This window comes from Urocampus carinirostris, chromosome 2, assembly GCF_059441175.1.
Source record: "Urocampus carinirostris isolate Australia breed hairy pipefish chromosome 2, RoL_Ucar_1.0, whole genome shotgun sequence".
Lineage (NCBI taxonomy): Eukaryota > Metazoa > Chordata > Actinopteri > Syngnathiformes > Syngnathidae > Urocampus > Urocampus carinirostris.
Window position 1 is genome coordinate 23,493,472 of NC_142350.1, and position 24,830 is coordinate 23,518,301.

Consider the following 24,830-nt stretch of genomic DNA (forward strand, 5'->3'; position numbering starts at 1 on the left):
TTCAAAGTTCAGACACTTTTTTCATGGGCGAATTCAAGCACTTTTTAAGGACTTTAAAGCCCATTTGGCAATTTCTCCAGTACCATCGAAAGAAGAAATCTGGTGTGAGTCATGTACTTTACTGAGCCACAAATATATCTGTGATCTGTGCATTTATCAAAACGTATGATTCTAATATGTTAAGTAAATCATGAATTTATTTGTTTTCTAAACAAATCTCTCGCCATATCTGTGTTTGTAAAAGAAAATGACACGTTTTCAGTTGCAGGAAGTTCTTCCTGTTACAAACACAACCTTAATGTTTTGCATAGCTTATAGTAAATGTCCATAATTGATATAATCCTAGCATTAATGCACATTGCATTGTGCCCGAGTTCAGGTGTAGCATGCACCTATCCTCTCGGGCATGATCCGTAGGGGGCGATGATGCTTAATAGGACAACGCCATACAAACTAATGCCAGTTGCCATTAATGAGGAGGAAAGAAATGCAATGAAAAAGCCAAGCCAACATAGAACAGTGTCTACATCATTTTTAAGCATACTTGTTAGGAAACATGGCCGCAATTTCAAGTATTTACAAGCATTTCAAGCAACTGTACCAATCCTGCGGAATATACGTTCACATTTCTGGCCAGTTTGGGCTTTTCGGGTGCGCCTTATAGTGCGGAAAATACGGTACTCAAATGATTACATAAGCGGTACACAACCAAGCAGACTGCAGTTACATAATAGAGGATTTGTACACCTTTTTATGGCCAAATTCAAGCACTTTAAGGACTTTCAAAGCCAATTTTCCAATTTCCCATGTATCTTAAAAAAAAAAAAAAAAAAAAGAAACCCAGCGTTGACCAAAAGAAAGAGAGCCTAAATTTTACTTTCAAACACCAACTCTGGCCCAACCTTATTTTGGAATCCTAAAATTGTCCCAACTAGTAGCACAAACCCTAGCTTTACATGTATCCCCCAGCTGTAACCCTAGTCCTAACCCTGTTTCAAACCATATTAGCTCTAAACCTATTTTAGAACCCTAACATGGAGCTCAACCCTAAACCAGATCACCTCTAGCTGTAAACCCTAGCCCCAATACTATTTCAGAACCTTAAATTAAGTTTAATACCCTAATAGGCAGCCTAAATTTAGTTTTCAAATTACATTTGAGCCATGAAATAAGTTTAAAACCCTTATTTGAAGGCCAAACCCTAGCTCCTAACCCTACTTCTGAACCCTAAATTCAGTTTAAAATACCCTAATAAAGAGCCTAAACCTTCGTTTTCAACCCTACAGTCACACCTAGTTTGGAACCATAAAAAAGGTTTAGAACCCTTATTTGAAGGCCAAACCCTAGCTCAACACCTCACCTAAGAAACATGACGAGAATTTCAAGCATTGACAAGCACTTCACCTACAATTCGAGCACTTTTCAATCCTTGAAAACAGAATATTAAAATACAAGTTTAAGCCTTTCAAGCACCCGTACGAACCCGGATAAAATAGTACCTTGCACGGCTTCAGTAGCGTAGGGATTGCCGAAATGCAGCTCGGCGGGCCTTTGCGGCACCAGCGGTGGCGGCGAGGGGTCCTGCGGGTACGGCAGCGGGTACCGCAGTATGATGGGCTGCCCCGCTCGGGCCACCTCCTCCTTTTGTCCATTTTGCAAGAGACGCAACTCCTGCAAAGAATGTCAAACGCCACCGACTTGAATTTCCTTCGCCACTTTCGCTTCAGCATTAGTAGCTCACTCCTTACTGTAACGGGCATCAGATTTGCCTTTGTCGACCTCCCTGGATGACTTCATTAGTGCTCTGTTAGCAGGTTTAACATTTAAACCAGGGTTGGGGAGGTGAAACAGACATGCTGCCTGGCATTTGCACGGGGAGACGGGAAACGGCGCAAGATATTTTAATTAGCGGGGGAGGACACGGGTGTCGGAAATTGGCTTCGAGCGCGCCGGGAAGGAAAAGAGCAGGGAGGAACGAGATTTAAGTGGCTCCAACGTCAACTGACAAAAATCACACGTTTAGCTTTACCACCTCCCAAAAAAAGAAATATTGATGCGAAATACAACCGTTCATATTGTATTCCAATTTATATATATGCAGGGGGTTTCAAAAAGTTGATATCCTTTGAATCTTTTGAATTAATTATAATAAATATACGCATTTCCCTGTACTAACTCACGAGCAGGTCCTCTGTATATAAAAAGAAAAGTATATAGTAAACTGCTGAGACTTATTCAAAATATGTTTCAGTGTGTTTGGCAGGAGCTGGATTACCAACATTCGTTTGGAGTTCACATAAAACACACGCTCTTGAATTTTTCATTCAGATTTGGAAAAATAAATCTTGTATAATTTTTCATTTATTTTCTTTAAACATTTACTTTCTGTGATATTTAATGTATGCTTCAACAGAAACACCCTGTACGATAAGTTCATTTTCATATTATTTTGATATATGGTCACAAGATGGTTGCCCCCCTTCACCTGCCTACCAATTGACATTAAACAAAGGTTAACTGTAGTATATAAGTAATAAAATGGTCTCGAGAGTCATTTACTCCAATAGAGTCCCACGACAATAACTACAAAAATACTTCAGAACAAAATATCAAATGCTTTAAACAGGGACCTCATATATGTTAGGCTTCAATTGTGTTCTATTCAAAACCAATTGGATGAGACTAATGTAGTCCAAAAATAAATGTCTGCATGTATATAAATAGTAGGAGTCTCCAAGGTGGGCCCCTTGACCAACTTTTTAAACCGGACAAAAACTTTTACAGTAAGGCAAAACAAAACTCTTGAAAAGTAAAATTGAAAAAAAAAAAAAAAGGCCAACTAAAGGCCAGTTTGGAAGAATACATTTGATTTCATTGTCCTGTACCAAGAATAAGCCATAATTCTTTATTAAAAAGGTTATTTTAGAATTATTTTTCTTTTTATTTAAATCAACTTTATGAAAATAAGGGTGTTACTTTCTAAATTGCACAACATTCGTTTTTTTCCATTTGGAACAATGTATAAAACATTTTTGATGATAAAAATATAATTCAAGGTGCATGGACACCCTGTTATAATATACTGTAACAAAAAACAACATATTTTAGGGGGGAGGGGGAGAGAGTTGAATTAATGTGATAATAAATGTAACCTATTTTAAAATACAGTAACTAAAATTTGGAAAATAATTATGATTTATTAAATTACCATTCTAAATTATTATAATTATAGTCTATTTGTATTTATTTCATTGATATCAAGTACAGAAAAACTAATACTATTACAAATCTAATTAATCAACTTATAACTAAGCAATTAAAAGGGGTAAACTAAAAAGAGGCAAAGAAAAATGATAGAAAACCAACTCCCCCCAAAAAAAACCTCAACTGGACTTTCAAAAAACATAAAAAACAAATACAGAACCTCATAAATAATCTAAGACGCATTTCAGTGATGAGAAAAACGGCACCAAGAAAAGGATGCAAAACTGAAATTGAATTTTGAAAAATCGAAATCGATTCCTACCTCCTGCAGCCGTTCCTTGTCGGTCAAGGCTTGTGCGAGGTCCCGTTTCAACTCCATCACCTCCCTGGTCCTCTCCGCCATCTGCACCTAAAAGCACACAAGGGCAAGTTTAGTAACTAGCGAAGGTGCATTTCACTCCAGACTTTCAAACAAAGGCCGATAAGAGTTTCATTCTTGATCCGTTATCGGTCCCCAGGCCGCTTAGAAACAAGATGGCTGTAAATCTGTTAGACACGGTGGGATAGTGGATGTGGCCTCCCGTCTCTCATTTCATCCCATTACCCGAATCCCCTTGGCTTCCCTCCCTGCTTCATGTCTGTGTGTCCGGCCCACTTTCCCAACTCTTGAATTGTGTTTGCTTTTTTTTTTTCCGCCCACCCCCGATTCTCTTTTATCTTCACTGGTGCCCCCTCCTCCTCCTTCTTGAGGGATTTATGGTGCGGCATTAAAGGGTGAAGTTCAGGTGGGGAGTCAGCGGGACCGGCTGTCTGTCTGTCTCTCCGGCTTGGTCCCCTCCGCGCCTGATGTAAACAGTCGTAAAACACGGCGGGGTGAGCCCAGCCCCCAGTCGGTCATTAAGGACACACAAGGCCCTCGGACCGGAGGTCCGATCAAAGACGGGGGGGTGGGGGCAAAAAGCCTTTTGCTTGGAGCGCCGATAAACACGCTCCAAATGTCGTTGGGTTCATGTCAACTGGGCCTCGTAGGGTGCACGAGGATTGAAAATCGGGCTCTCTTATACCTTCCGTACCTCAAAGTGACTGAAATAAGAAAATGTCTTATTTACAACGAGCACATCAGCCCAATTATGCCGAGCCAGTAGAAGATTGCATTCGGCTGCTTGGGCTGGCCGGGTACCCAATACGGCCGCCAGAGGGCATTAGAAGCTCGATGACAGCAGATAAGGGGCCTTTGTTTACGTTATTGTTCTTATTTTAGGTCGAAAATATATGTAAGTAATATTGTTTAAAAAATCTGTTCCTGTGGGGAAAAAGTAGACAATTTATAAATATCTTAATTTACCGAAACAAATAATAATAATAAAATACAAGTAAAACAAGATAAAACAAAAAGGTTTAGAAAAACAGAGTAACCCAATGCATAATGTAATTCTTAAAGTTACAGCGTGTAATACTTGACCACTACATGTCACTGTATTGCCTAATGCAATGAAAATCAGTGCCAAATGAGCACAGCATAGCAGAAAGTTGCCAGACAAACACGGCAGTGACTACTAGCTATGGATTCCGCTATGTAAAAGAAATACAAATTTCTCAACCCATGATCTTTAATAAAAATTGACTTTGGTATGATAGTTCATGTATTTGTGCCTTGCATTAAATCAATGTTTTTTTTAACTGAATGAAGGTTTTTGTACTAAGAGGCACTAAATATCCCACACTGCCCCTTTGAATAAATGTGAAATGAAAGGTAACTCACGAAGATGACCGGCTTATATATGTTTTCTTTACTAACGGTTTGATACATGCTACACCTAAACAGGGCTCTATAAAATTTGTATTAGTGCAAGGATTACATATCAATTATTTATTATGGGCCATGCAAAAATGGAGCTAGCGTTTCCCAGTGGTAATTTGTCATGGGAAGAACTTCCTGCAACTATAAGCTACATATTACTTTCTAGGGGTGGGACGATATTAGGGTCCCCGATTCGATTTGTATCACTTGTAATTGATTATTACAGTTTCTTTCTCAAAAATAAGCAAATCATACACTCCTGTACTAAAAATACTAAATAAAGACGACAAAAGTACTAGGAAGTACTAAAATTATACTTCTATGGAAATACTTCAAAAATATCCATACGGCTTATCCTCAGTTGGTTCGCGAGAATGCTAAAGCCCATCCCAGCCATCTTTGGGCAGTGGGCAGAAAATACTTCTACAGAAATACAACTAAAAATACCACTTCCATTATGCTGTAATACAAAATACTACAACAAAAATACAACTAAAGTTACAGTAATATTATAAAAATACTAAGGAAATACTATAAAGGTAAAACAGAAATCCTTAAAAAAAAATAATTCTACAGAAATACTACAAAAATACCACTGCAGTAATATTATCTTCTAACACTTCCGTTGCCTTCCCTTGTTTTTACAATCCGGATATGACGTCACAAAAATCGATTCCGGGGCGAAAGGTCAATTTCAAAAATCGCCAAAAATAAAATGACAATGTATGCATGAAGTAATTTTTGTCTGGCCTCTATTAATTTCATTTTTATACATATATGGGAGAGATGTGTCTCACAAATATCAACACAAGTATTGTTAAGCTCCACAAATATATTCGTGATTTACTCAAGATCTAAAAATCATGTCTTGATACTTGCACAGGCAATTTTAAAAATGGCATATGTAAATGGGGGTAACATATGTGGCTCTGCAAAACACATGATTCTCACTAAATGTTTTCTTTTGACGGTACTGCAAAACTGGCCTGAAAAATGCTTAAAACGTGTAAAAATGTGTAAAAAATAATAATTGGCAGCTCACTTTAAATCGCTCCTCCTCATTGGCCAGCCGCCGTTTGAGAGCCTCATTGATGGCGCATTGCTCCTTCCATTGCTGCTCCATCAGCGCCAACTCCACCTCCACAGAGTTACTCCGTCTCCTTTCTTCTCTCCCTCCTTCCTCCTCCGTCTCCTCGCCGTTCCCACACTCGGGTTCCACTTCCACCCAACTCGTAAGCCGCAGGCTGTCCTCCCTCTTCTCGTCTCGCTCTTTTTCCTGCCGGGCGTCTCCGCCCGCCGTAGCGCAAACCGTCGACTTGTCCTCGATCTCGCCGCTGCACCGTGTACATTCGGGGTTTTCCAGTTCCGTGCCGATCGTCATGGCGGAGGTCTCTCGGAGGGCTTCTGTGGAACTACTATCTGCAAAGGAAAACAACAATTCATGTCATTTATATGCGCCACAAGCAGACAAATAACCCGACTTGACGCATAAAAACTGCAAATGTTGCTTTGTGAAAAATACAGTTCTAGACTATGTTACGATACAAAAGGATGGATCCAGAAGATACAGTGCATAAAAATAATTTTTTAATTCATTCAATGGCAAAATTTGGTTTTATAGCTTAATAAGCATATCAAAAGAAAACTTGAAGCCTCATCTTTCATTAGAAAATTGAATATGTTTCGAGTTTTTACCATTGTTTAATAAACAACAGTTGAACATTGAAGTTTTTTGAGAATACTCGTTTTTTTAAAAAATCTTAAAAAAAACTTTTTGTGAAAGGGTGTAATTCAAATAGAACTTTCACTTCGGCGATTTTTTTTTTCCATTTGTGATACCTCCAATATCTTCCATATCACTTTTGCTAGCAAAATAACATTTTATTGCAAGAACACAGAACTTATGCATGAATTTTGCAAAAACTTTTCAGCGCCCCATGTTTCCAGTGACATGATCACACGATTTTGGTCACCATGGCAATCACCTTCCTGAAGACAAACATGAAACTTCTTCTCTCTCTGCCCTGACGATGACGAAGGAACTAGGTTATTATTATTATTTATTTTTTTTAAAGAAAAAGCTCCGTTGAAAGGTTATCTGTATCTTCACTTTTCTTCACTACGCCTAATCGCATATGGGGCTGCCTACATGCACTCATTCGCCAGAAAAAGGAAGCAACATTTGGAAATGGGGGCGTCCTCGATATATGGAAAAATATTTGATTAAAGTTGCTTCTTCCATTAAATTGCGATTTATCATTCTTAAAGGCTTAGCACTTACTGATGAGGTGTGCCAAACCCTTTGTGATATATGTCTCTAGTGCCTAAACGTAAAAATACTTTTTTCTTGTTTGAAAAAATAACAATGTGTATATATGTTATGGCATTAAATGAGTTGAAAACAGCACCAACGTATAAGTGCAAACACTAAGAAGATGACAGTAATGTTGTAAATGTCACTCATAAAAAAGTTGAATTTTACTCATGGTACGGTAGAGGGCAGTATAAGCCCAGGTAAAAGTGAAACAAACACATGGCTGCCATCTTGCGGTTATTAGTGATATTACAACCTAAAACTACAGCTGACGCAAATTTACAAATTGCCGTTTAAATGTTTTAAGGTGTTTTTGATTCTATGAAATCGTTCTCAGGTTTTTCTTCAGAATTGTTATGGTTTCCTGTACAAATCCATTTATATTGCACTGTTCAGACACAGAATGTAACTCAAAGTGCTGTATAAAAACAATGTACAATAAGATAACACTTGTACATAAAGTCCCCCCATTTGGCAAAAGTGATACATTTACACCAACGTATTTTTTTCTAAAAACAAAAAATAATTCATAGCAATTTAATATTCCTTTGAATTCAGATTTATTGCAAATGCTGCTGTCAACCCATCCATCCATCCATCCATTGTCTTCCGCTTATCCGAGGTCGGGTCGCGGGGGCAGCAGCGTTAAAAGGGAAGCCCAGACGTCCCTATCCCCAGCCACTTCCTCCAGCTCATCCGACGGGACCCCGAGGCGTTCCCAAGCCAGCCGAGAGACATAGTCTCTCCAACGTGTCCTGGGCCGCCCCCGGGGCCTCCTGCCGGTGGGACATGCCCGGAACACCTCCCGAGGGAGGCGTCCAGGAGGCATCCTTATTAGATGCCCGAGCCACCTCAACTGGCTCCTCTCAACGCGGAGGAGCAGTGGCTCTACTCCGAGTCCCTCCCGGATGACTGAGCTTCTCACCCTATCTCTAAGGGAGAACCCAGCCACCCTGCGGAGGAAACTCATTTCGGCCGCTTGTATCCGGGATCGAGTTCTTTCGGTCATGACCCAAAGTTCATGACCATAGGTGAGGGTAGGAACGTAGATGGACTGGTAGATCGAGAGCTTTGCCTTTCGGCTCAGCTCCCTCTTCACCACGACAGACCGGTACAGGGTCCGAATGACGGCAGACGCTGCACCGACCCGTCTGTCGATCTCCCGTTCCATCCTACCCTCACTCGTGAACAAGACCCCAAGATACTTGAACTCCTCCACTTGGGGCAAGACCTCCTCCCCGACACGGAGGGAGCATACCACCCTTTTCCGACTGAGAACCATGGCCTCGGACTTGGAGGTGCTGATCCCCATCCCGGCCGCTTCACACTCGGTTGCGAATCGCTCCAGCGAGAGCTGAAGATCACGGGCTGAGGAAGCCAACAGCACCACGTCATCTGCAAAAAGCAGTGACGCAATGCTGAGGCCCCCAAACCGGACTCCATCCCCGCCAAGGCTGCGCCTAGAAATTCTGTCCATAAAAGTTATGAACAGAATCGGTGACAAAGGGCAGCCCTGGCGGAGCCCAACCCTCACCGGGAACGAATCCGACTTATTGCCGGCAATGCGGACCAGACTCTGGCACCGGGCATACAGGGACCGCACAGCCCGGATAAGACTGTGCGGTACCCCATACTCCCGAAGCACCCCCCACAGGGCCTCCCGAGGAACACGGTCGAATGCCTTCTCCAAGTCCACAAAACACATGTAGACCGGACAGGCAAATTCCCATGCACCCTCAAAGACCCTGAAGAGTGTATAGAGCTGGTCCAGTGTTCCACGGCCAGGACGAAAACCACACTGTTCCTCCTGAATCCGAGATTCGACTTCCTGGCGGACCCTCCTCTCCAGTACCCCTGAATAGACCTTACCAGGGAGGCTGAGAAGTGTGATTCCCCTGTAGTTGGAACACACTCTCCGGTCCCCCTTCTTAAAGACGGGAACCACCACCCCAGTCTGCCAGTCCAGAGGCACTGTCCCCGATGTCCACGCGATGTTGCAGAGGCGCGTCAACCATGACACGCCCACAACATCCAGAGCCTTAATGAAGTCTGGGCGGATCTCATCGACCCCCGGGGCCCTGCCACCGAGGAGTTTTTTGACAACCTCGGTGACTTCAACCCCAGTGATACGAGAGCCCAACCCAGAGTCCTCAGGCTCTGCTTCCCCAGAGGAAGACGTGCCGGTGGAATTGAGGAGGTCTTCGAAGTACTCCGCCCACCGATTCACAACGTCCCGGGTCGAGGTCAGCAGCGCCCCATCGGCACTATACACAGTGTCGATGGCACACCGCTTCCTCCCCCTAAGACGTCGGATGGTGGACCAGAATTTCCTCGAAGCCGTTCGGAAGTCGGCTTCCATGGCCTCGCCAAACTCCTCCCATGCCCGAGTTTTTGCCTCGGCAACCGCCAAAGCCGCATTCCGCTTGGCCAGCCGATACCTGCCAGCTGCTTCCAGAGTCCCACAGGCCAGGAAGGCCCGATAAGACTCCTTCTTCACGGAACATGGTCCACTCGGACACAATGTCCCCCGCCTCCCTCGGGACATGGGCGAAGTTCTGCCGGAGGTGTGAATTGAAACTTCTTCTGACAGGAGATTCTGCCAGCCGTTCCCAACAGACCCTCACAACACGCTTGGGTCTGCCGGGTCGGGCCGGCATCTTCCCCCACCATCGAAGCCAACTCACCACCAGGTGGTGATCAGTTGACAGCTCCGCCCCTCTCTTCACCCGAGTGTCCAGAACATGCGGCCGCAGGTCCGACGAAACGATGACAAAGTCGATCATCGAACTACGGCCTAGGGTGTCCTGGTGCCAAGTGCACATATGGACACCCTTATGTCTGAAAATGGTGTTCATTATGGACAGACCATGACGAGCACAGAAGTCCAATAACGAAACACCACTCGGGTTCAGGTCAGGGGGGCCGTTCTTCCCAATCACGCCCTTCCAGGTCTCACTGTCATTGCCCACGTGAGCGTTGAAGTCTCCCAGCAGTACGAGGGAGTCCCCAGGGGGCGCGCTCTCAAGCACACCCTCTAAGGACCCCAAGAAGGTTGGGTACTCCGAACTGCTATTTGGTGCATAAGCACAAACAACAGTCAGGACCCGTCCCCCCACCCGAAGGCGGAGGGAGGCTACCCTCTCGTCTACCGGGGTGAACCCCAACGTACAGGCGCCGAGCCGTGGAGCAATTAATATGCCCACACCGGCTCTGCGCCTCTCACCACGGGCAACTCCAGAGTGGAAGAGAGTCCAACCCCTCTCGAGAGGACTGGTACCAGAGCCCAAGCCGTGCGTAGAGGTGAGTCCGACTATATCTAGTCGGAATTTCTCAACCTCACGCACCAACTCGGGCTCCTTCCCTGCCAGAGAGGTAACGTTCCATGTCCCAAAAGCCAGTTTCTGTAGCCGGGGATCGTCGCGCCAAGGACCCCTCCCTTGGCTGCTACCCAGCTCTCTGCGCACCCGACCCCTTTGGCCCCTCCTACAGGTGGTGAGCCCATGGGAAGAGGGTCCCACGTCGTCCCTTCGGGCTGTGCCCGGCCGGCCCCCGTGGGTAAGGGTCCGGCCACCAGGCGCTCGCCAGCGGACCCCACCTCCAGGCCTGGCTCCAGAAGGGGGCCCCGGTAACCCGCGTCCGGGCGAGGGAAATCGAGGACCAAAGTTTTCTCTCATCATTAGGGGTCTTCTGATCTGCGTTTTGTCTGGCCACTCACCTAGGACCTGTTTGCCATGGGTGACCCTACCAGGGGCTTAAAGCCCCCGACAACATAGCTCCTAGGATCATTGGGACACACAAACTCCTCCACCACGATAAGGTAGCAGATCAAGGAGGAGTGCTGTCAACCCTTTTTTTTTTTTTTTTTTTTTTTTTTTGCTGTCAACCCAAAAATCCAAAAAGATGCATACGAATGAGCCAATAGCCATTCAGATATCATGTGCATGAACAGAAAAATGTACTTCGTGCGTTTTTTTCCCCACAAAAATCTATATTTTAGCATCATTTTAAATAGACAATAGAATATATGAATGATTGTGTCGAAACGTTACGCTAAACCAAGTCAAAACAACACATCGCTATCTAGCGAAGATTAGTGACACAACAACTTAAAAGTTGACGCAAATTAAAAAAACTAAATAAAATGGACAATTTTATGTTTTGGGGTGATCGGAATTCATTCTTTTACAATGACTTAAAATGGATGAAATGCATTAAATTATATTGGCATTTTTTTTGATGAACGAAGTTCCGTGGCCAATGCTCATCCAAGATTGGTAGTCAAAATTCATTTTTTTCCGGCCTTGTGACGTTCCTATTACTTAGTAACAACAACTAAATGGAAAAATAAAAAAATACCTCTAGCGGCTGTAATTCACAGTAGAAAAGTGACTGCACAGTTTTCACATTGTTTCGCTCAGGACAAAAAAGGCAGTTTAAGATTGTCAGAGTAAATTGCAGTGCTAATACTAACTGTCAAAGACGCCAGCTGTGATTTATCGGCAGGTTGGAAACTTTTGACATCAGGTATGCGCTTTTAAGTCGGTAATATTTTTTCCAGCTCGCCTTACCTCACCTGTGCAACTCCTAACAAAAAACAATGGTGAAATACTGAAAATGATAAAAACTTCTCAATAATTTTCGCATCCGACAGTGCCGTGAGAAAGTGTTTGCCTCCCTCCTGATTTCTGGGTTTTTTGCATATTTATCACTGACAAAGGTTTCCAATCTTTAAACCAGTTTTAATACCGCACAATAACAACCCAAGGAAATACAAAATGCAATTTTGAAATGTGTATCTCATTTATTCGGGCACAATAAAAATCTAAACCCTGTGTGAAATAGTAATGCCCTCTGAACCGAATGGCAAATTGGGCCACTTTTGGCAGCGATAACAGAAATCCAACGTATACAATAGTTGGTAATGAGTCACAGCACTGGAGGAATTTTGGCCCACTCTTCTTTATAAAGTTGTTTCAAATCTGCCATATTGGAGGGTTTTCTCGCAAAAAAAACTCCCGTTTGAGGTCACATCACAATGTCTCAATCGGATTAAAATCCGATCTTTGACTTGGCCAATCCAGAACCATTTTGTTTTTTTTTTGAGCCATTTGGATGTGGAATTTCTGGTTTGCTCAAATCATCCTGCTACATGATCCAAGAACGCTCGAGTTTAAGGGTCCGAACTGATGAGTGGACATTCTCCTTCAGGATTTTCTGGAGAACACCAGGATTCCTGATTCTGTCAACCACAGTTTGTCCTGGTCCTGAGGCACCTAAGCAGCCCGGACCCTTACACTGTCACCACCATGCTTTACTATTGGCATCATGTTCATTTTCTCGGACTAAACATCTTCAATTCTGTTCCTAGTTTTCTCCATTTGTGGATAATGGCTCTGACAGTGGTTTGCTGGAGCTCTACTGCATTGGAATTGGCTTCGTAACCTTTTACAAACTGATAGATTTTGTTTCTTCTAATTTCTTCTAGAATTGAAAGTGATTTCTGGATTCTAGACAGGTGGTGGCAATTTATTTTGGGTGTGACCTGTTGAACTGGTCTAAGCTTTTCCAAAACTGGTTAGTCACAGTTACTTTCTGATTTCACAAGAGGGGCAATACCTTTTTCACATAGGGTCAGATGGGCTTAGATCTCTTGTTGTATTAATAAATGGAATCGCCATCTGAAAAGTGCATTTTGTACTTCCTAAGGTTGTCTCTGTGTGATATTAAAATGGGTTTGATGATCTGAACCTCGGTGACTGATAAATATGATTCAAGATTCAAGAAGGGGGCACATACCTGCTGGGGGTGAACCGGGACTCGGGGTCACAGGCTCCAAAACCGTTTCTGTCCATGCATTTCTCTTGTGCTCCTGCGCACAAGAGAGAAGACGCAAAAATGAGGAAGTGTCAAAACCTTTAATGCGTTTTGCGGTTTGCGGTTTCAGTCACTCACAGCATTCTGCTCGCCGGCATTCAGTTTGGCCACCTGCTTGCGCAGTCGCTGGCACTCGCGGTACTTTTCCTTGTAGTGCTCGGCGGCCATGTGGAGACGTAACTTCAGTTCCTCTACTTCTCTTTGCAGCTCAGCTTCAGCTTCCGAGACGATCTGCACGCTCGGCTCCAGTTCCCCGTGCGTCTCGATACCCTTAAAATTTTGCAACAGTTTGAACCGAATGGCAACACCTTGGTCCCTAACTGCAATACCCCAGCATTTGACTGTAATATTTCAGTTATGTACAGTTCTAACTTTGGATGTTCTTAAGTCTTTTTACGTAACACTGTTTACTTATTTACGCTTCATTGCCATAACTTTGGGCAGTGAAGGATTTTTCTGTTGTCATGTTGACTTGTCCCAGTTTCAAGTGCGAAATCCTGATTGTGTATAGTTCCTATTTCAGATGTAAATACTTTATATTAGAGGCAAACAAATTATATCATGTTTTTTTGAGTATTAAGTATTTATATAGTGCATACAGTGATACCTTAACATACAAGATTAATTATTTTCAGATCGTGCTCACATCTCAATTTGCTCTTACCGAAAAAATATTTTTTTTCTGCTTAAAAAACACACCGACGTGACTCTCTGGTGGCTTAGCTTTGTTATTGCATTTCTTCCTACCCCGTGATTGACTGCAGCTGGCATAGGTTTGTACTCACTACACCTAAACAAGACACTATGCAATGTGCAAGGATTACTTACCAACTATGGACATTTCTTATGGGACATGCAAAAAATGGAGGTGGCGTTTCCCAGTGGTAAATTGATATGAGAATAACTTCCTGCAACTAAAAATGTAAGCTACATTTTTACCCAACACCTATATAGGGGGGTTTGTCTCAAAAACAAATATAGTTGTTATATACTCAAGATCTAAAAATCATTTGTCTTGATAAATGCACAGCCAAGATTAAAAACAGCAAAAAAAAAATTAAATTGCAGATATATCTGGGGGCTTTGCAAAATGCATGATTGACACCAGAAAATTGGCTCTGAAAGTGCTTGAATTAGGTGATGAAAAAGGTGTACGAATCCTGTATTTGGACATTTTGTATTTTTTTTCTTGTTTGAGACAACTTACTCATAGCAACTGTGACTGCTACTAATTTAAGTTGGAGCTGATTTCTGTGCTTCAAAAGAATCCCATATGGACTGACCACTTGTTGGCGCTCGGAGCTCTTCATGCGGTCCAGCTGGCTTTCCATGCTCCGACATTCGGCCCGCGCCGCTACCAGGCTGGCGCCCAGCTTGTCGGCTTCCAGGCGAGCGCGGTAGAGTTCGCTCACCGAGCGTTCCTGGGCCCTGGCCGAATCGCGGAGCTCCGTGGCCAGCAACGAAGCCTGCTGGCGGGAGGCCGACAGCTGCTCCGAGGCCACCTGGAGCTGCTCCCGTGCGACAGCCAGCTCGGCCTGGACGGAGGAGCGCTCTTAGAATATTTTCGCAATTTTTACAAGGAGCCTTTGTTTTTCACATTTTGACTGTCAGTTTTATTGTTTTTTCCGGAGTCGGGTGGTTGGAAAATGCTTCATTTTGGCTTCGTTTTACGGAGTCCCCCCAAAACATACAGTCAACATATTTTCGTTTGCATCATTTTTTAGCGTCCATCAGTTTAAATAACGCTCTACGGAAGCACACAAAAATATTATGAACACCTGCTATAATTATGCATTTGGAATAACACATAAGTTGCACTAGGTCAGTGTTTCTCAAATATTTTCAGTCATGCTCCACCTCGGAAGAAAACCTCTCAAGACCAACAATTACAATTTAGACGGTATGTTTTGCTTGTTTTCTCAATAATAGCGATCTTACAAGTCTTTATAAGTCAATATAATTGATGATTGCGATTTAATTTTCTTTCCTAAAAAACGAGCAAAAAACAGTGACCCAATATATTATTCATCTTTCAATCTGGAAACTAAAAACACTATCAAAATGATACAAAATACTACTACAGTAATATAATACAAAGATACAACCCCAAAAATAATACAATTAAAACACTGCTAAAAATACAATGACGGTAATGATACTTAAATACTAAAACAATATTACTATGGCACTACTTCAAAAATACTTCTACAGAAATACAACCAAAAATACTACTACCATAGTACTATAATACAAAAATACCACGACAGAAATATAATACAAAAATACAAACACCAGAAATAATACAACTAAAACACTACAAAAATACAACGACAGTAATAATACATATATACTAAATAAATACAACAAAAGTACTACTGAAATATTAAAACAATACAGTACTACTATGGAAATATTTCTACAGAAATACAGAAATATTACAACGGTAGTGCTAAAATGTAGTTTAAGTAATATTCCGAAAACACTAAAGAAATACTACAAAAATACTGCGATGGGAATACTATAGAAATATGAAAATACAACTGTGTACATACTTATGCACTGGATATGACCTCACCAAAATCAATTTTAAAAATCGTCAAAAATAAAATCACGATATATATACATGAATCGATTTTTTTGTGACACCCCTACTTTTTAGTTATTTAGCATGCCATCTAGCTAAGTTGCTATTTAAAAAGAAAAACGCATATCAAAGTGGGTGCCCCTTACACTAATTACTGATAAAAAGTAGCCTATCCATTAAAAAGGTTTGGAGACCCCTGCTGTATACGGATCCTAATTGTGTGGTTTTGTTGGACTTCCTTCTTAAGGTTTTCTTCATTTCCTCATGCTAAAGTTTTGAGTTTTTCCTTGCTCTCATGTAGGTTTTAGATCAGATGGTGTAATAATTGTCTGTGCAGCCCTTCGAGACTTCTTGTGATTAATGGGCAAACAAACCTGACTTATCCTGCTCAGTTGCAAAACACAGATATTCACAGTAAAACTTTCAATAAAAGAGTGTGATATGAAGAAGATAAGTGGCAAGAAATATGTAATTGGTTTTGAGAGCCCAGCAATGTTTTTTAGTGTAGTAAATACCTTATCAGTTTTGTGGGCGAGCAACTCCTTCTCCAAAGTGTCTCGCTGTGCAACACAGGTCCCAAGCCTTTCCAGCTCCTCCTGCAACTGGGCGATCGTCACCTCCCGGTTTAGCTCCACCGCCTTCAGCATCTGCAACTCTGCACTCAGCTTGGTGATCTCCAATTCAGTACTTCGCAGAGGTACCTGAGCAAGAAACACGCCACAGGTCATTCTTAACGGTTTAAGCAGGGTTCATATGTGTGCTTGAATCCTTAAAAATCTGTGAAAACGCTTAAAATGTAATGTGTTTTCAAGGATTAAAGAGTGCTTGAATTTTGAGTCAAGTGCTAGTAAATGCTTGAAATCGTTAATATGTTCGTGTTCAACAAGTCAGCTTCAAAATGACGCGAACACTGCTCTCGGGTGGCTTTGCTTTGCCATGCATTTCCTTCCTCATGATTAACGGCAGCTGACATTAGTTTGTTTTGGCATTGTCCCCTTGAGGACAGGTGCATGCTAGACCTAACAGGTCACTGTAAAATGCGTATTAGTGCAAGAATTACGTATTATTCATGGGCATTTAGTATGGGCCATGCGAAAAAAGAAGGTAGTATTTCCCAGAGGTGTCATTTTCACCCAACACCCATATGGGGAGAAATTTGTCACAAAAACGAATATGTTTGGGATTTACTCGAGATCAAAAAATCATGTACACACAAGATTAAAAATGGCATATTCTAACCGATAGAATTGTGGCTCCGCAAATTACATGATTCACACGGAGTTCTTCTTTTAATGGTACTGCAAAAATTGTAAAATTTTCTTCAACAGTCCTTTAAAACGGTGTAAAAATTCGGATTTATTTATTCATTCATTCATCAGTGTGTTTCATTTAATTTTTATTTATGACAATATCATAGGTGGGAAGCGTGGTTTCAGGTGACCTTAAAATGTTAAAAGTACAATATTTTCTCTATTAAGTGTGAAAAATGCCCAACAGAGTTCAATGAGCCTTTATCATTTTTCTCACTGTGCCTATCTGCTTTATCTTACTTTTATCAGGAATGTTTGGGACTTTGGCAACAAATTAGGAAGCAGGAAAGGGGAAAAGGAGGGGGCTGAGAGTGTTTTCATGATCATGCTCGCGGTTTTCTGTTGGTGTAGCATGAAAACAGTAAATAAAAGGGACTGTTTCCAACACAGCTCAAACGCCAAACCAAAAGTTGTCTTTAAAAGTCCTTAAAAATGCTTGAATTTGGCCATGAAAAAGGTGTAAGAACCATGTTTAGGATTCTCTCTTACTTTGTTGAGGTCGCTCTCGTCCTTCTTGTTCTTCAGCTGGCTCTCCAAATTGTCTCGTTCGGCTTTAAGCTTTTTCAGCTGGTCTCGTAGGCTATAGGTTTGAAAAGTCGTGTTTACAAGAATTTATTAGTTCAGTGTTTTTCAACCTTTTTTGGGGGCCAAGGCACACTTTTTGTGCATTCAAAAATCTCAAATCCTAAATCTTAAAAAGGAATTTGCGGCACTAGTTTCAGTTAAGGTTCAGTTGTTTTTAGCTTAAATGATCTTAAATTAACAGTATATTTTTGGAATTTCGGTATTTTAGAAACATATCAAAAACAATCTCAACAAAAATAATACCAAAAAGGAACAAAAAGTGTGAGCCAAAAGAATGATGTTTTATTCCTATCTTAAATAATAAAATCAATAAAATCAAGTGAAAAGTTTTTACAATATTTGATTTATTATTGTTCTTTTCCCGTGAAAAATTAATGAAAAAGACATGGCTCAGTGGAAGGCCTTAGAGCAGGTTTGATTTCCTTTTTTAAAGGCTTCTCTCCCTGTTCCTCTTGCAAGTTCAAAATCCAGTCATGTCTTCTCTCCCTATTTTGGAGTAAATAAGTTATTACATATATTTCCCTTTACTACCTCTTATTAGTCCATAAAATGAATGAAAAAGAAAAATAGCAAGCTGCTGCCACCTACTGATATGGATAAATGTTAGTTACTCGGCGGATAACTGGAAGTAATCAAACATACTGAAAAAAGGCCTGCTTGCTTGCAAAGGTAAAATTGTGCAATTTCTCACTGCAAACTAGATAAGGTCTCATGGCACACTGGTTGACAAAACACTGAATTTATTGACCGCTGTGCACGTCTCACCAATCTATTTCAGTTTCTTTCTGCAGGCCTTTCTGAGTGACTCCAAGGAGGTCCTCCTCAAGTTGGCGCACTCGATCAGTGGCCTCCGCCAGCTTCCTCCTGTCCTCCTCGCGTTCCTCTGATAAACACTGCGAGGAACGCAGAAGCTCCTGAGGAACGCAAGGACATGAAATATTGAAACATTGAAGAGGCGCCAGGATTCTGCAGGCTGTGAGTGAATCACGCAATAGCAATGACTGAATGACAGACAAGTGGCCAATACATCAAGTTGGATTCCATTCAAATATTTTTTAACTGTATCCCGGTAATACCTTTTCCTTTTTTTAAGTGACATTATTTGACCACTAGATATCACTGTATTGTGTAGTGCAGGGATCTGCAACCTTTTTTTAACAGGAAAGCAACTTTTTGTTGTAACTAAATAGCACTAAAGGCACCCATTTTGATATGCATTTGTATAACTTATCGTGTTCTGACTAATTTATTAGCAGGTTAATTACTGGAAATAGGGTTGTTTTACAAGAAAATCAAAATGACCCAGCACTGCTAAGCTATTTTTAGCGGGCACCTCAGTTGTCCCTAGGGGGGACCCTGATTCCTGAAGATACCATGTAGGAGACCCCTGGTGTGGTGCAACCAAAACGAGTGCTACAAAGCACATGGAAGAATACAAACTACGGAGACTTGAAGTGACCAAACGGCACTAAATTTCTTCTTCTTTGGTTCAGGCTTTCATAAGGTTTTTGTTTGTTCACATAAATGGCGGACAATCATGTCAGTTACCTCTAGGTGGCCCTTGTGTTATATAAAATAATTGTGTCTATTTAGAATATAGGTTGTTGGTTTTTTTAAAAGGTATAATTTATGTATGTTTACTTATCATTCAAAGAGTTTTTCTTAATGAATAAGGTTTTGTTTTTTTACAACTAAGAGGGACTAAATATTACACAATGTCCCTTTAAATTAATTGACACAGACCTAAGTCTGCAATAATCCAGAAGTTGATATGACCTTAAATATTGTAGTCAATAATAAAAATTAGAAAACTATAAAAAGTGGTGATTCCTTTAAAATAACTTTCAAATGTTGGGTTTTATTGAAAAAAAAAAACATTTTGTTGGATTTAATTCCCAAAATGGGTTGTTTAAAGTTACAAAAACAAAACAAAAATTGAACCTTGGTTTTAAACAACCCCCCCCCCCAAAAGTTGGGTTACTATGTTTGAATTGGAAACAATGTCAATAGCTGGGTAATAATGCACGACCAAGCCCAGCACTGTTCATTTGATACAGAAAGAAAACACAAACAAGTGTAATAAAATATAATCATTATTAAATAATTTTAAGGTTTTTTTTTAATTTAAAACCAAAACAATATTACTTTCCAAAAATGTTGATTTGGGTTTTATTTAAAATAACGGAAAAAAAGACAATTTTGTTTAAAGGAACCTTCAAATATTCTATCACATTATTTCAATAGCTAATAAACGTAATAGCTAAAGATTTCATTAAGGAGAAAAACAATGAAAAATATCAAAAATTATGTTCATACTGTTTAAGTGTGGTGTCGTTTTAAACGTTGAATCATGCGTTTGTTTCAAACCTGTAAAAAATGATTTTATTTCTTCAAACTAACACTTGAAATTGAATCACAACCACCTCAACCTCCCAAAAAGCTAGTTGATTTTGTTTAAACAACCCAAAGAATAAGTTGTTTTGTAAATAATTAAAAAAAAAAAGTTTCTAAAAAGTACATTCAGGTCCATATTTTACCCAATTTGGGCCCTATCTTTTGTTTGGTTTTAGTTCTTATTTTATAAGTGGCATATGATGGATATTAAATTAATTTTGTGTAAGTTTGAGATGCAACATGTTAAGTAAGAGTTGTGGTATGTTGCAGTAGCAAACTATTCTCATGTGAATTATAGGTTGTTGTTTTGTTTTTTCACTTGGCTCGTCTTCCAAATCAACTTGTTTGAACTTGTGTGTCAATCAGTAGCAAAGTGCAGTAAATCAACCGCGACTAAAATCACTTGTCACCAAAAGACACAGTGCGCCACAATATCCTACTAGAACGGTTGGAAAAATGGATTGGTCTCTCAGGAGCTGTCCTCTCGTGGTTCAAATCCTACCTCTCAGATAGGACACACTGTGTTAAATATGGTGAAACGACATCTGAGCCCTTTAATGTTACCTGCGGTGTTCCGCAGGGTTCAGTGCTCGGCCCCCTACTTTTCAACATTTACATGCTTCCGTTAGGTGATATTATTCGCAAGTACAACATCAGCTTCCATTGCTATGCAGACGACACTCAACTATATCTTCCGTTGGAGGAATCTTCCACACTAAACTGTGGAAATTTGGAGGCCTGTCTCACTGAGATAAAAGAGTGGATGTCACTCAACTTCTTGCGTCTTAACTCTGAAAAGACTGAAATGTTAGTCATTGGTCCTTCTAAATGCCGGGACTTATTCTCAAAAACTGCTGTGAACATTGACAAATGTCACATCACACAGAGTGACTCAGTTAAAAATTTAGGTGTCATATTTGACCCTGAACTATCCTTTGAGATGCATGTAAAACAAATTACTAGAACTGCCTTCTTCCATCTTCGCAACATTGCTAAAATCCGTTCAATACTGTCTCAGTCTGATGCGGAAACATTAATTCATGCATTTGTTACCTCCCGTCTCGATTACTGCAATGCACTACTCTCCGGTCTCCCGAAGTCCAGAATCAAGTCTCTTCAGCTAGTACAAAATGCCGCAGCGAGGCTCTTAACCAGGACAAAAAAGTACGATCACATAACACCGATTTTGGCTAACCTGCATTGGCTCCCAGTTAGCCAAAGATGTGACTTCAAAGTTCTCTTAGTATTGTACAAAATCATACATGGACTTGCTCCCTCTTATCTTTCAGATCTGATCTGCCACTATGTCCCGGGCCGAAGCCTACGATCTGAGAGTGCTGGTCTTCTGATGATCCCGAGAGCAAAGAAGTCTTCTGCTGGTTCGAGAGCGTTCTCCATCCGGGCACCGGTGCTGTGGAATGCTCTTCCCCCTGAGATTCGATCTGCAACCTCAGTGGAAATGTTTAAATCTAAACTTAAAACTCACTTCTACTCCATTGCATACGAATAACCTACTCCTCTTGTCGGTTGAAAATAGTTTGTGTAATATAGTGTAACAATCTGTGAAGCCCTTTGAGACTCTTCGTGATTTAGGGCTATACAAATAAAAATGACTTGACTTGACTTGACTTTGCACACCTTCAATTGTCTTTTTTTTTCCATGCGTGTATGCAAAACGGGAAACTTAAACACAAACTAGAAATTATCACACCCAACCAGACTGGCCGTGCACAAGCCCGGCCGGGGGCCAGGACTTACTATTCCTGTAGTATTTTTTTTGTATTTTTGTAGTATTGGTGGGTTAGTTCGTCAGACCCTTTTAACCACACGAAGCACCATTTCCCATGGTGTGTACAGCCTGATGGCGCCCATCCCTCTGCAGGTCAACATGTTTCCACCCAGTCTCGAATTACAGTTTTACGTAATTTTTTTTATAGTATTCATTTTTAGTATTACTGTTGTATTTTGTAGCATTTTCATTGTAGATTTTTTGTTGTATATCTGTAATATTTTTGTAGTAGACCATTACTGTACTTTTATTTTTGACACATTTTCATTGTAGATTGTTTGTGGTATTACAGGAGTTTTATGTTTGAAGTATTTTATTAGTATTACTATATTATTATTATTTTAGAATTTTTGGTGTATTTTGTAGTATTGCCATAGTAGACTTTGTTGTATATACAAACTATTTTGTAATACATTACTGTAGTTTTATTTTTGTAGCACTTCCATGGTAGAATTTTCGCATGTTTGCTGTAGTTGTTTTTTATACAGTATTTAAATTGTAAGACTTCTGTTGTAGTATTTCTGTAGTAATATTTGTGTAGTAGTGTTTTGTATTATAGTATTATGTATTGTTATCTTTTTGTAGCATTTCTGTATTTTTAGGTATTTCCAAAGCAGTAAGTTAATAGTACTTGTGTAAAGTTTTTGTAGTATTTCCATAGTAGTAATGTTGTTGTTAGTATTTTTGTAATATTACTGTAGTTGTATTTTTGTAGTATTTATGGGGTAATATGTCTGCATTAGTATTTTTTATCATATTCTTATTGAAGAAGTATTTTTGTAGTATTTTTACACTATTTTTTTAATTATTTACAAAATGAAGGCAGATATGTGGTTCCTGTTTTTAAGCACACCATTTTATATTAGTTTTGTAGTTATTTTTTAATATTTTGTTGTATTTCTGTATAGGTATTTTTGTTGCAATCATCACTCACTCACACACAAAACGTTTTACATATATTTAATTACATATAAGTTAGCCGCTTAGTTCGCTTATGCCTTAGACCGCTGCTCTGCTGGAGGCCATGTCTTGAAAATAAATGATTTTTTGGGTGTGTTCTTTTTATGAGTGCTGTTTGAAAAGGCCTTAAGCAGTTTATAAGGACCTTATAAAAAGTGTAGTCATAAAATTAGCAGGTACCAAAAAAAAATGTACTTAGCGTTTCACGTAAAAAGATATTTTCATTCTCATGACGTGCCTTCTGTAAATTAAACATAAGTTTTAAATGCTTGTGTAGGATGAAAAATCGAGTGGTATTAACAGTATGTATTAACCCGTAATTATTGCAGATTTTTTCCTTAAGTAAAAAACAAAAAAAACAACAACAAAAAAGTCAAACTAAAATCCACTTTCACGTGCAGCCTGTGCTGATTTCCGCCGCTAGAGGGCAATAGCACACAATATTCAAAAGTAAACCGTTTCCAGCCAAACTCGTCTGGACTATTTACTAATAATACTCAAAATAACTGTAGAAGTTTTATGAGTTTCATCAGTATTCATTACCGTTCAAAGTTGAGGGTCGCTTACAAATTATTTTTAATGGAAAAGCATTGTTTTATTCAATGGACATTTAACTAATCAGAAATACATATACATTGTTAAATATTACTTTAGTTGCAAATGTCTTTTTTTTTAATTGAATATCAACATAAGTGTACACACCAGTGTTCCTCAACTGGTGGGTCGGGACCCAATTTGGGTCAGGGGCTTGTTTTCAGTGGGTGGCCTGACAATGACAACAAATACACTTTTAAGATGCCCAAAGCTTTTCTAAAGGGGCTAAGAGTAAAAAGGATGGACTGGCCAAGCATGTCTCCAGATCTAAATCCAATAGAACATTTTTGGGGCGTCCTCAAGTGAAAGGTGGGGAAGCACAAGATCTCGAACATTCCCTGGCTGAGTCATGTTGTCATGGAGGAGTGGAAGAGCATTCCAGTGGCAATTTGTGAGGCTCTGGTGAAATCCATGCCCAGGAGGATTAAACTGGTTTTGCTTTTTCCCTGTTAAGATGTATTTGCACCAGTCCCCTAGGGGGTGATAACGCTTCACAAGACAATACTGTACAAACCAATACCAGCTGCAGTTAATCACGAGGGACGAAAAAATGCCATGACAAAGCGATGCCACCAGGAGGGCAGTGTTAGCTTCAATTGCCAGCAGATTTGCTGAGAAACATGGCAACAATTTCAAGTGTTTACAAGCACTTCACTCAATATTCAAGTACTATTAAATCCTGGAAAACACAACATTAAAATAAATGGATTTTCAAGGATTTCAAGCACTCATAAAAAGCCTGAATATGGGCAAAAGCACAAAGACATTGGGCAACTCATTTGATAAATAAAAGTGTGACTTCTTCATGGAAAACAGTATTGTCTGGATGAGCCCAAGCTATTGAAGAGTAGCGTATTTCTCTTTCAGTTAAGATGATTTGACAGATTTGCCTAACAGTTAACTCTGCATTTTAAATAATGAGTTAGCCATTGCGTGACTGAGGTAGTGTTTGTCCCTCAGCCTGGCCGAGGTGGTTTAGTGGACTGTCAAAAAGGGCTTGCGACAGAGAGGCGGTTCCGTTCGAGCTCACTGAGCCGCGTCGTTAAAAAGCCCGCACACAAACACACGAGATTTGAAAGCAGAGCTAATTGCATGCGGATTATTTATCAACCCTTTGAAGAGTTAAGACCTGTGCTCGCTGGTGAGGAACCGACTCCTGTAACGTATCTTGCGTGTCTGTGCAAAAACGTGTGAGACGACGTTTAAAAGGTAAATCATGCTTTCTCTCACATATCATACCCTCACACATAAACAGCCAGACTGTCACACAGACACAGTCATACCCAGGCACAAACACTACCAGACGCGCGCGAACACACTAAAATATTTGAATGTGTAAAAAAAGAAAAATACAAATTGTACAGTGTCTGCGCACAGACTATCAGTCCGTCAGAAGGCTGCATGGTCAAATAATTTATGAT

The 24,830-nt window shown here is 40.4% G+C and overlaps 1 protein-coding gene across 3 annotated transcripts in view; it reads right to left on the reverse strand.

Annotated features, from left to right (window-relative positions):
• The window catches only part of LOC148371413 (tax1-binding protein 1 homolog A-like), a 46,889-nt gene that overhangs the window by 6,446 nt on the left and 15,613 nt on the right, over positions 1-24,830 (reverse strand). For all 3 annotated transcript variants that reach the window (XM_088329472.1, XM_088329471.1, XM_088329469.1), the window contains exons 6-14: positions 18,438-18,586; positions 17,577-17,667; positions 16,293-16,478; positions 14,477-14,728; positions 13,272-13,463; positions 13,116-13,188; positions 6,048-6,424; positions 3,527-3,613; positions 1,500-1,671 (exon numbers count right to left, since the gene is read on the reverse strand). In XM_088329472.1, the coding sequence (XP_088185598.1) occupies positions 1,500-1,671; positions 3,527-3,613; positions 6,048-6,424; positions 13,116-13,188; positions 13,272-13,463; positions 14,477-14,728; positions 16,293-16,478; positions 17,577-17,667; positions 18,438-18,586 (1,579 nt within the window). The remainder of the gene's footprint in view (positions 1-1,499; positions 1,672-3,526; positions 3,614-6,047; positions 6,425-13,115; positions 13,189-13,271; positions 13,464-14,476; positions 14,729-16,292; positions 16,479-17,576; positions 17,668-18,437; positions 18,587-24,830) is intronic.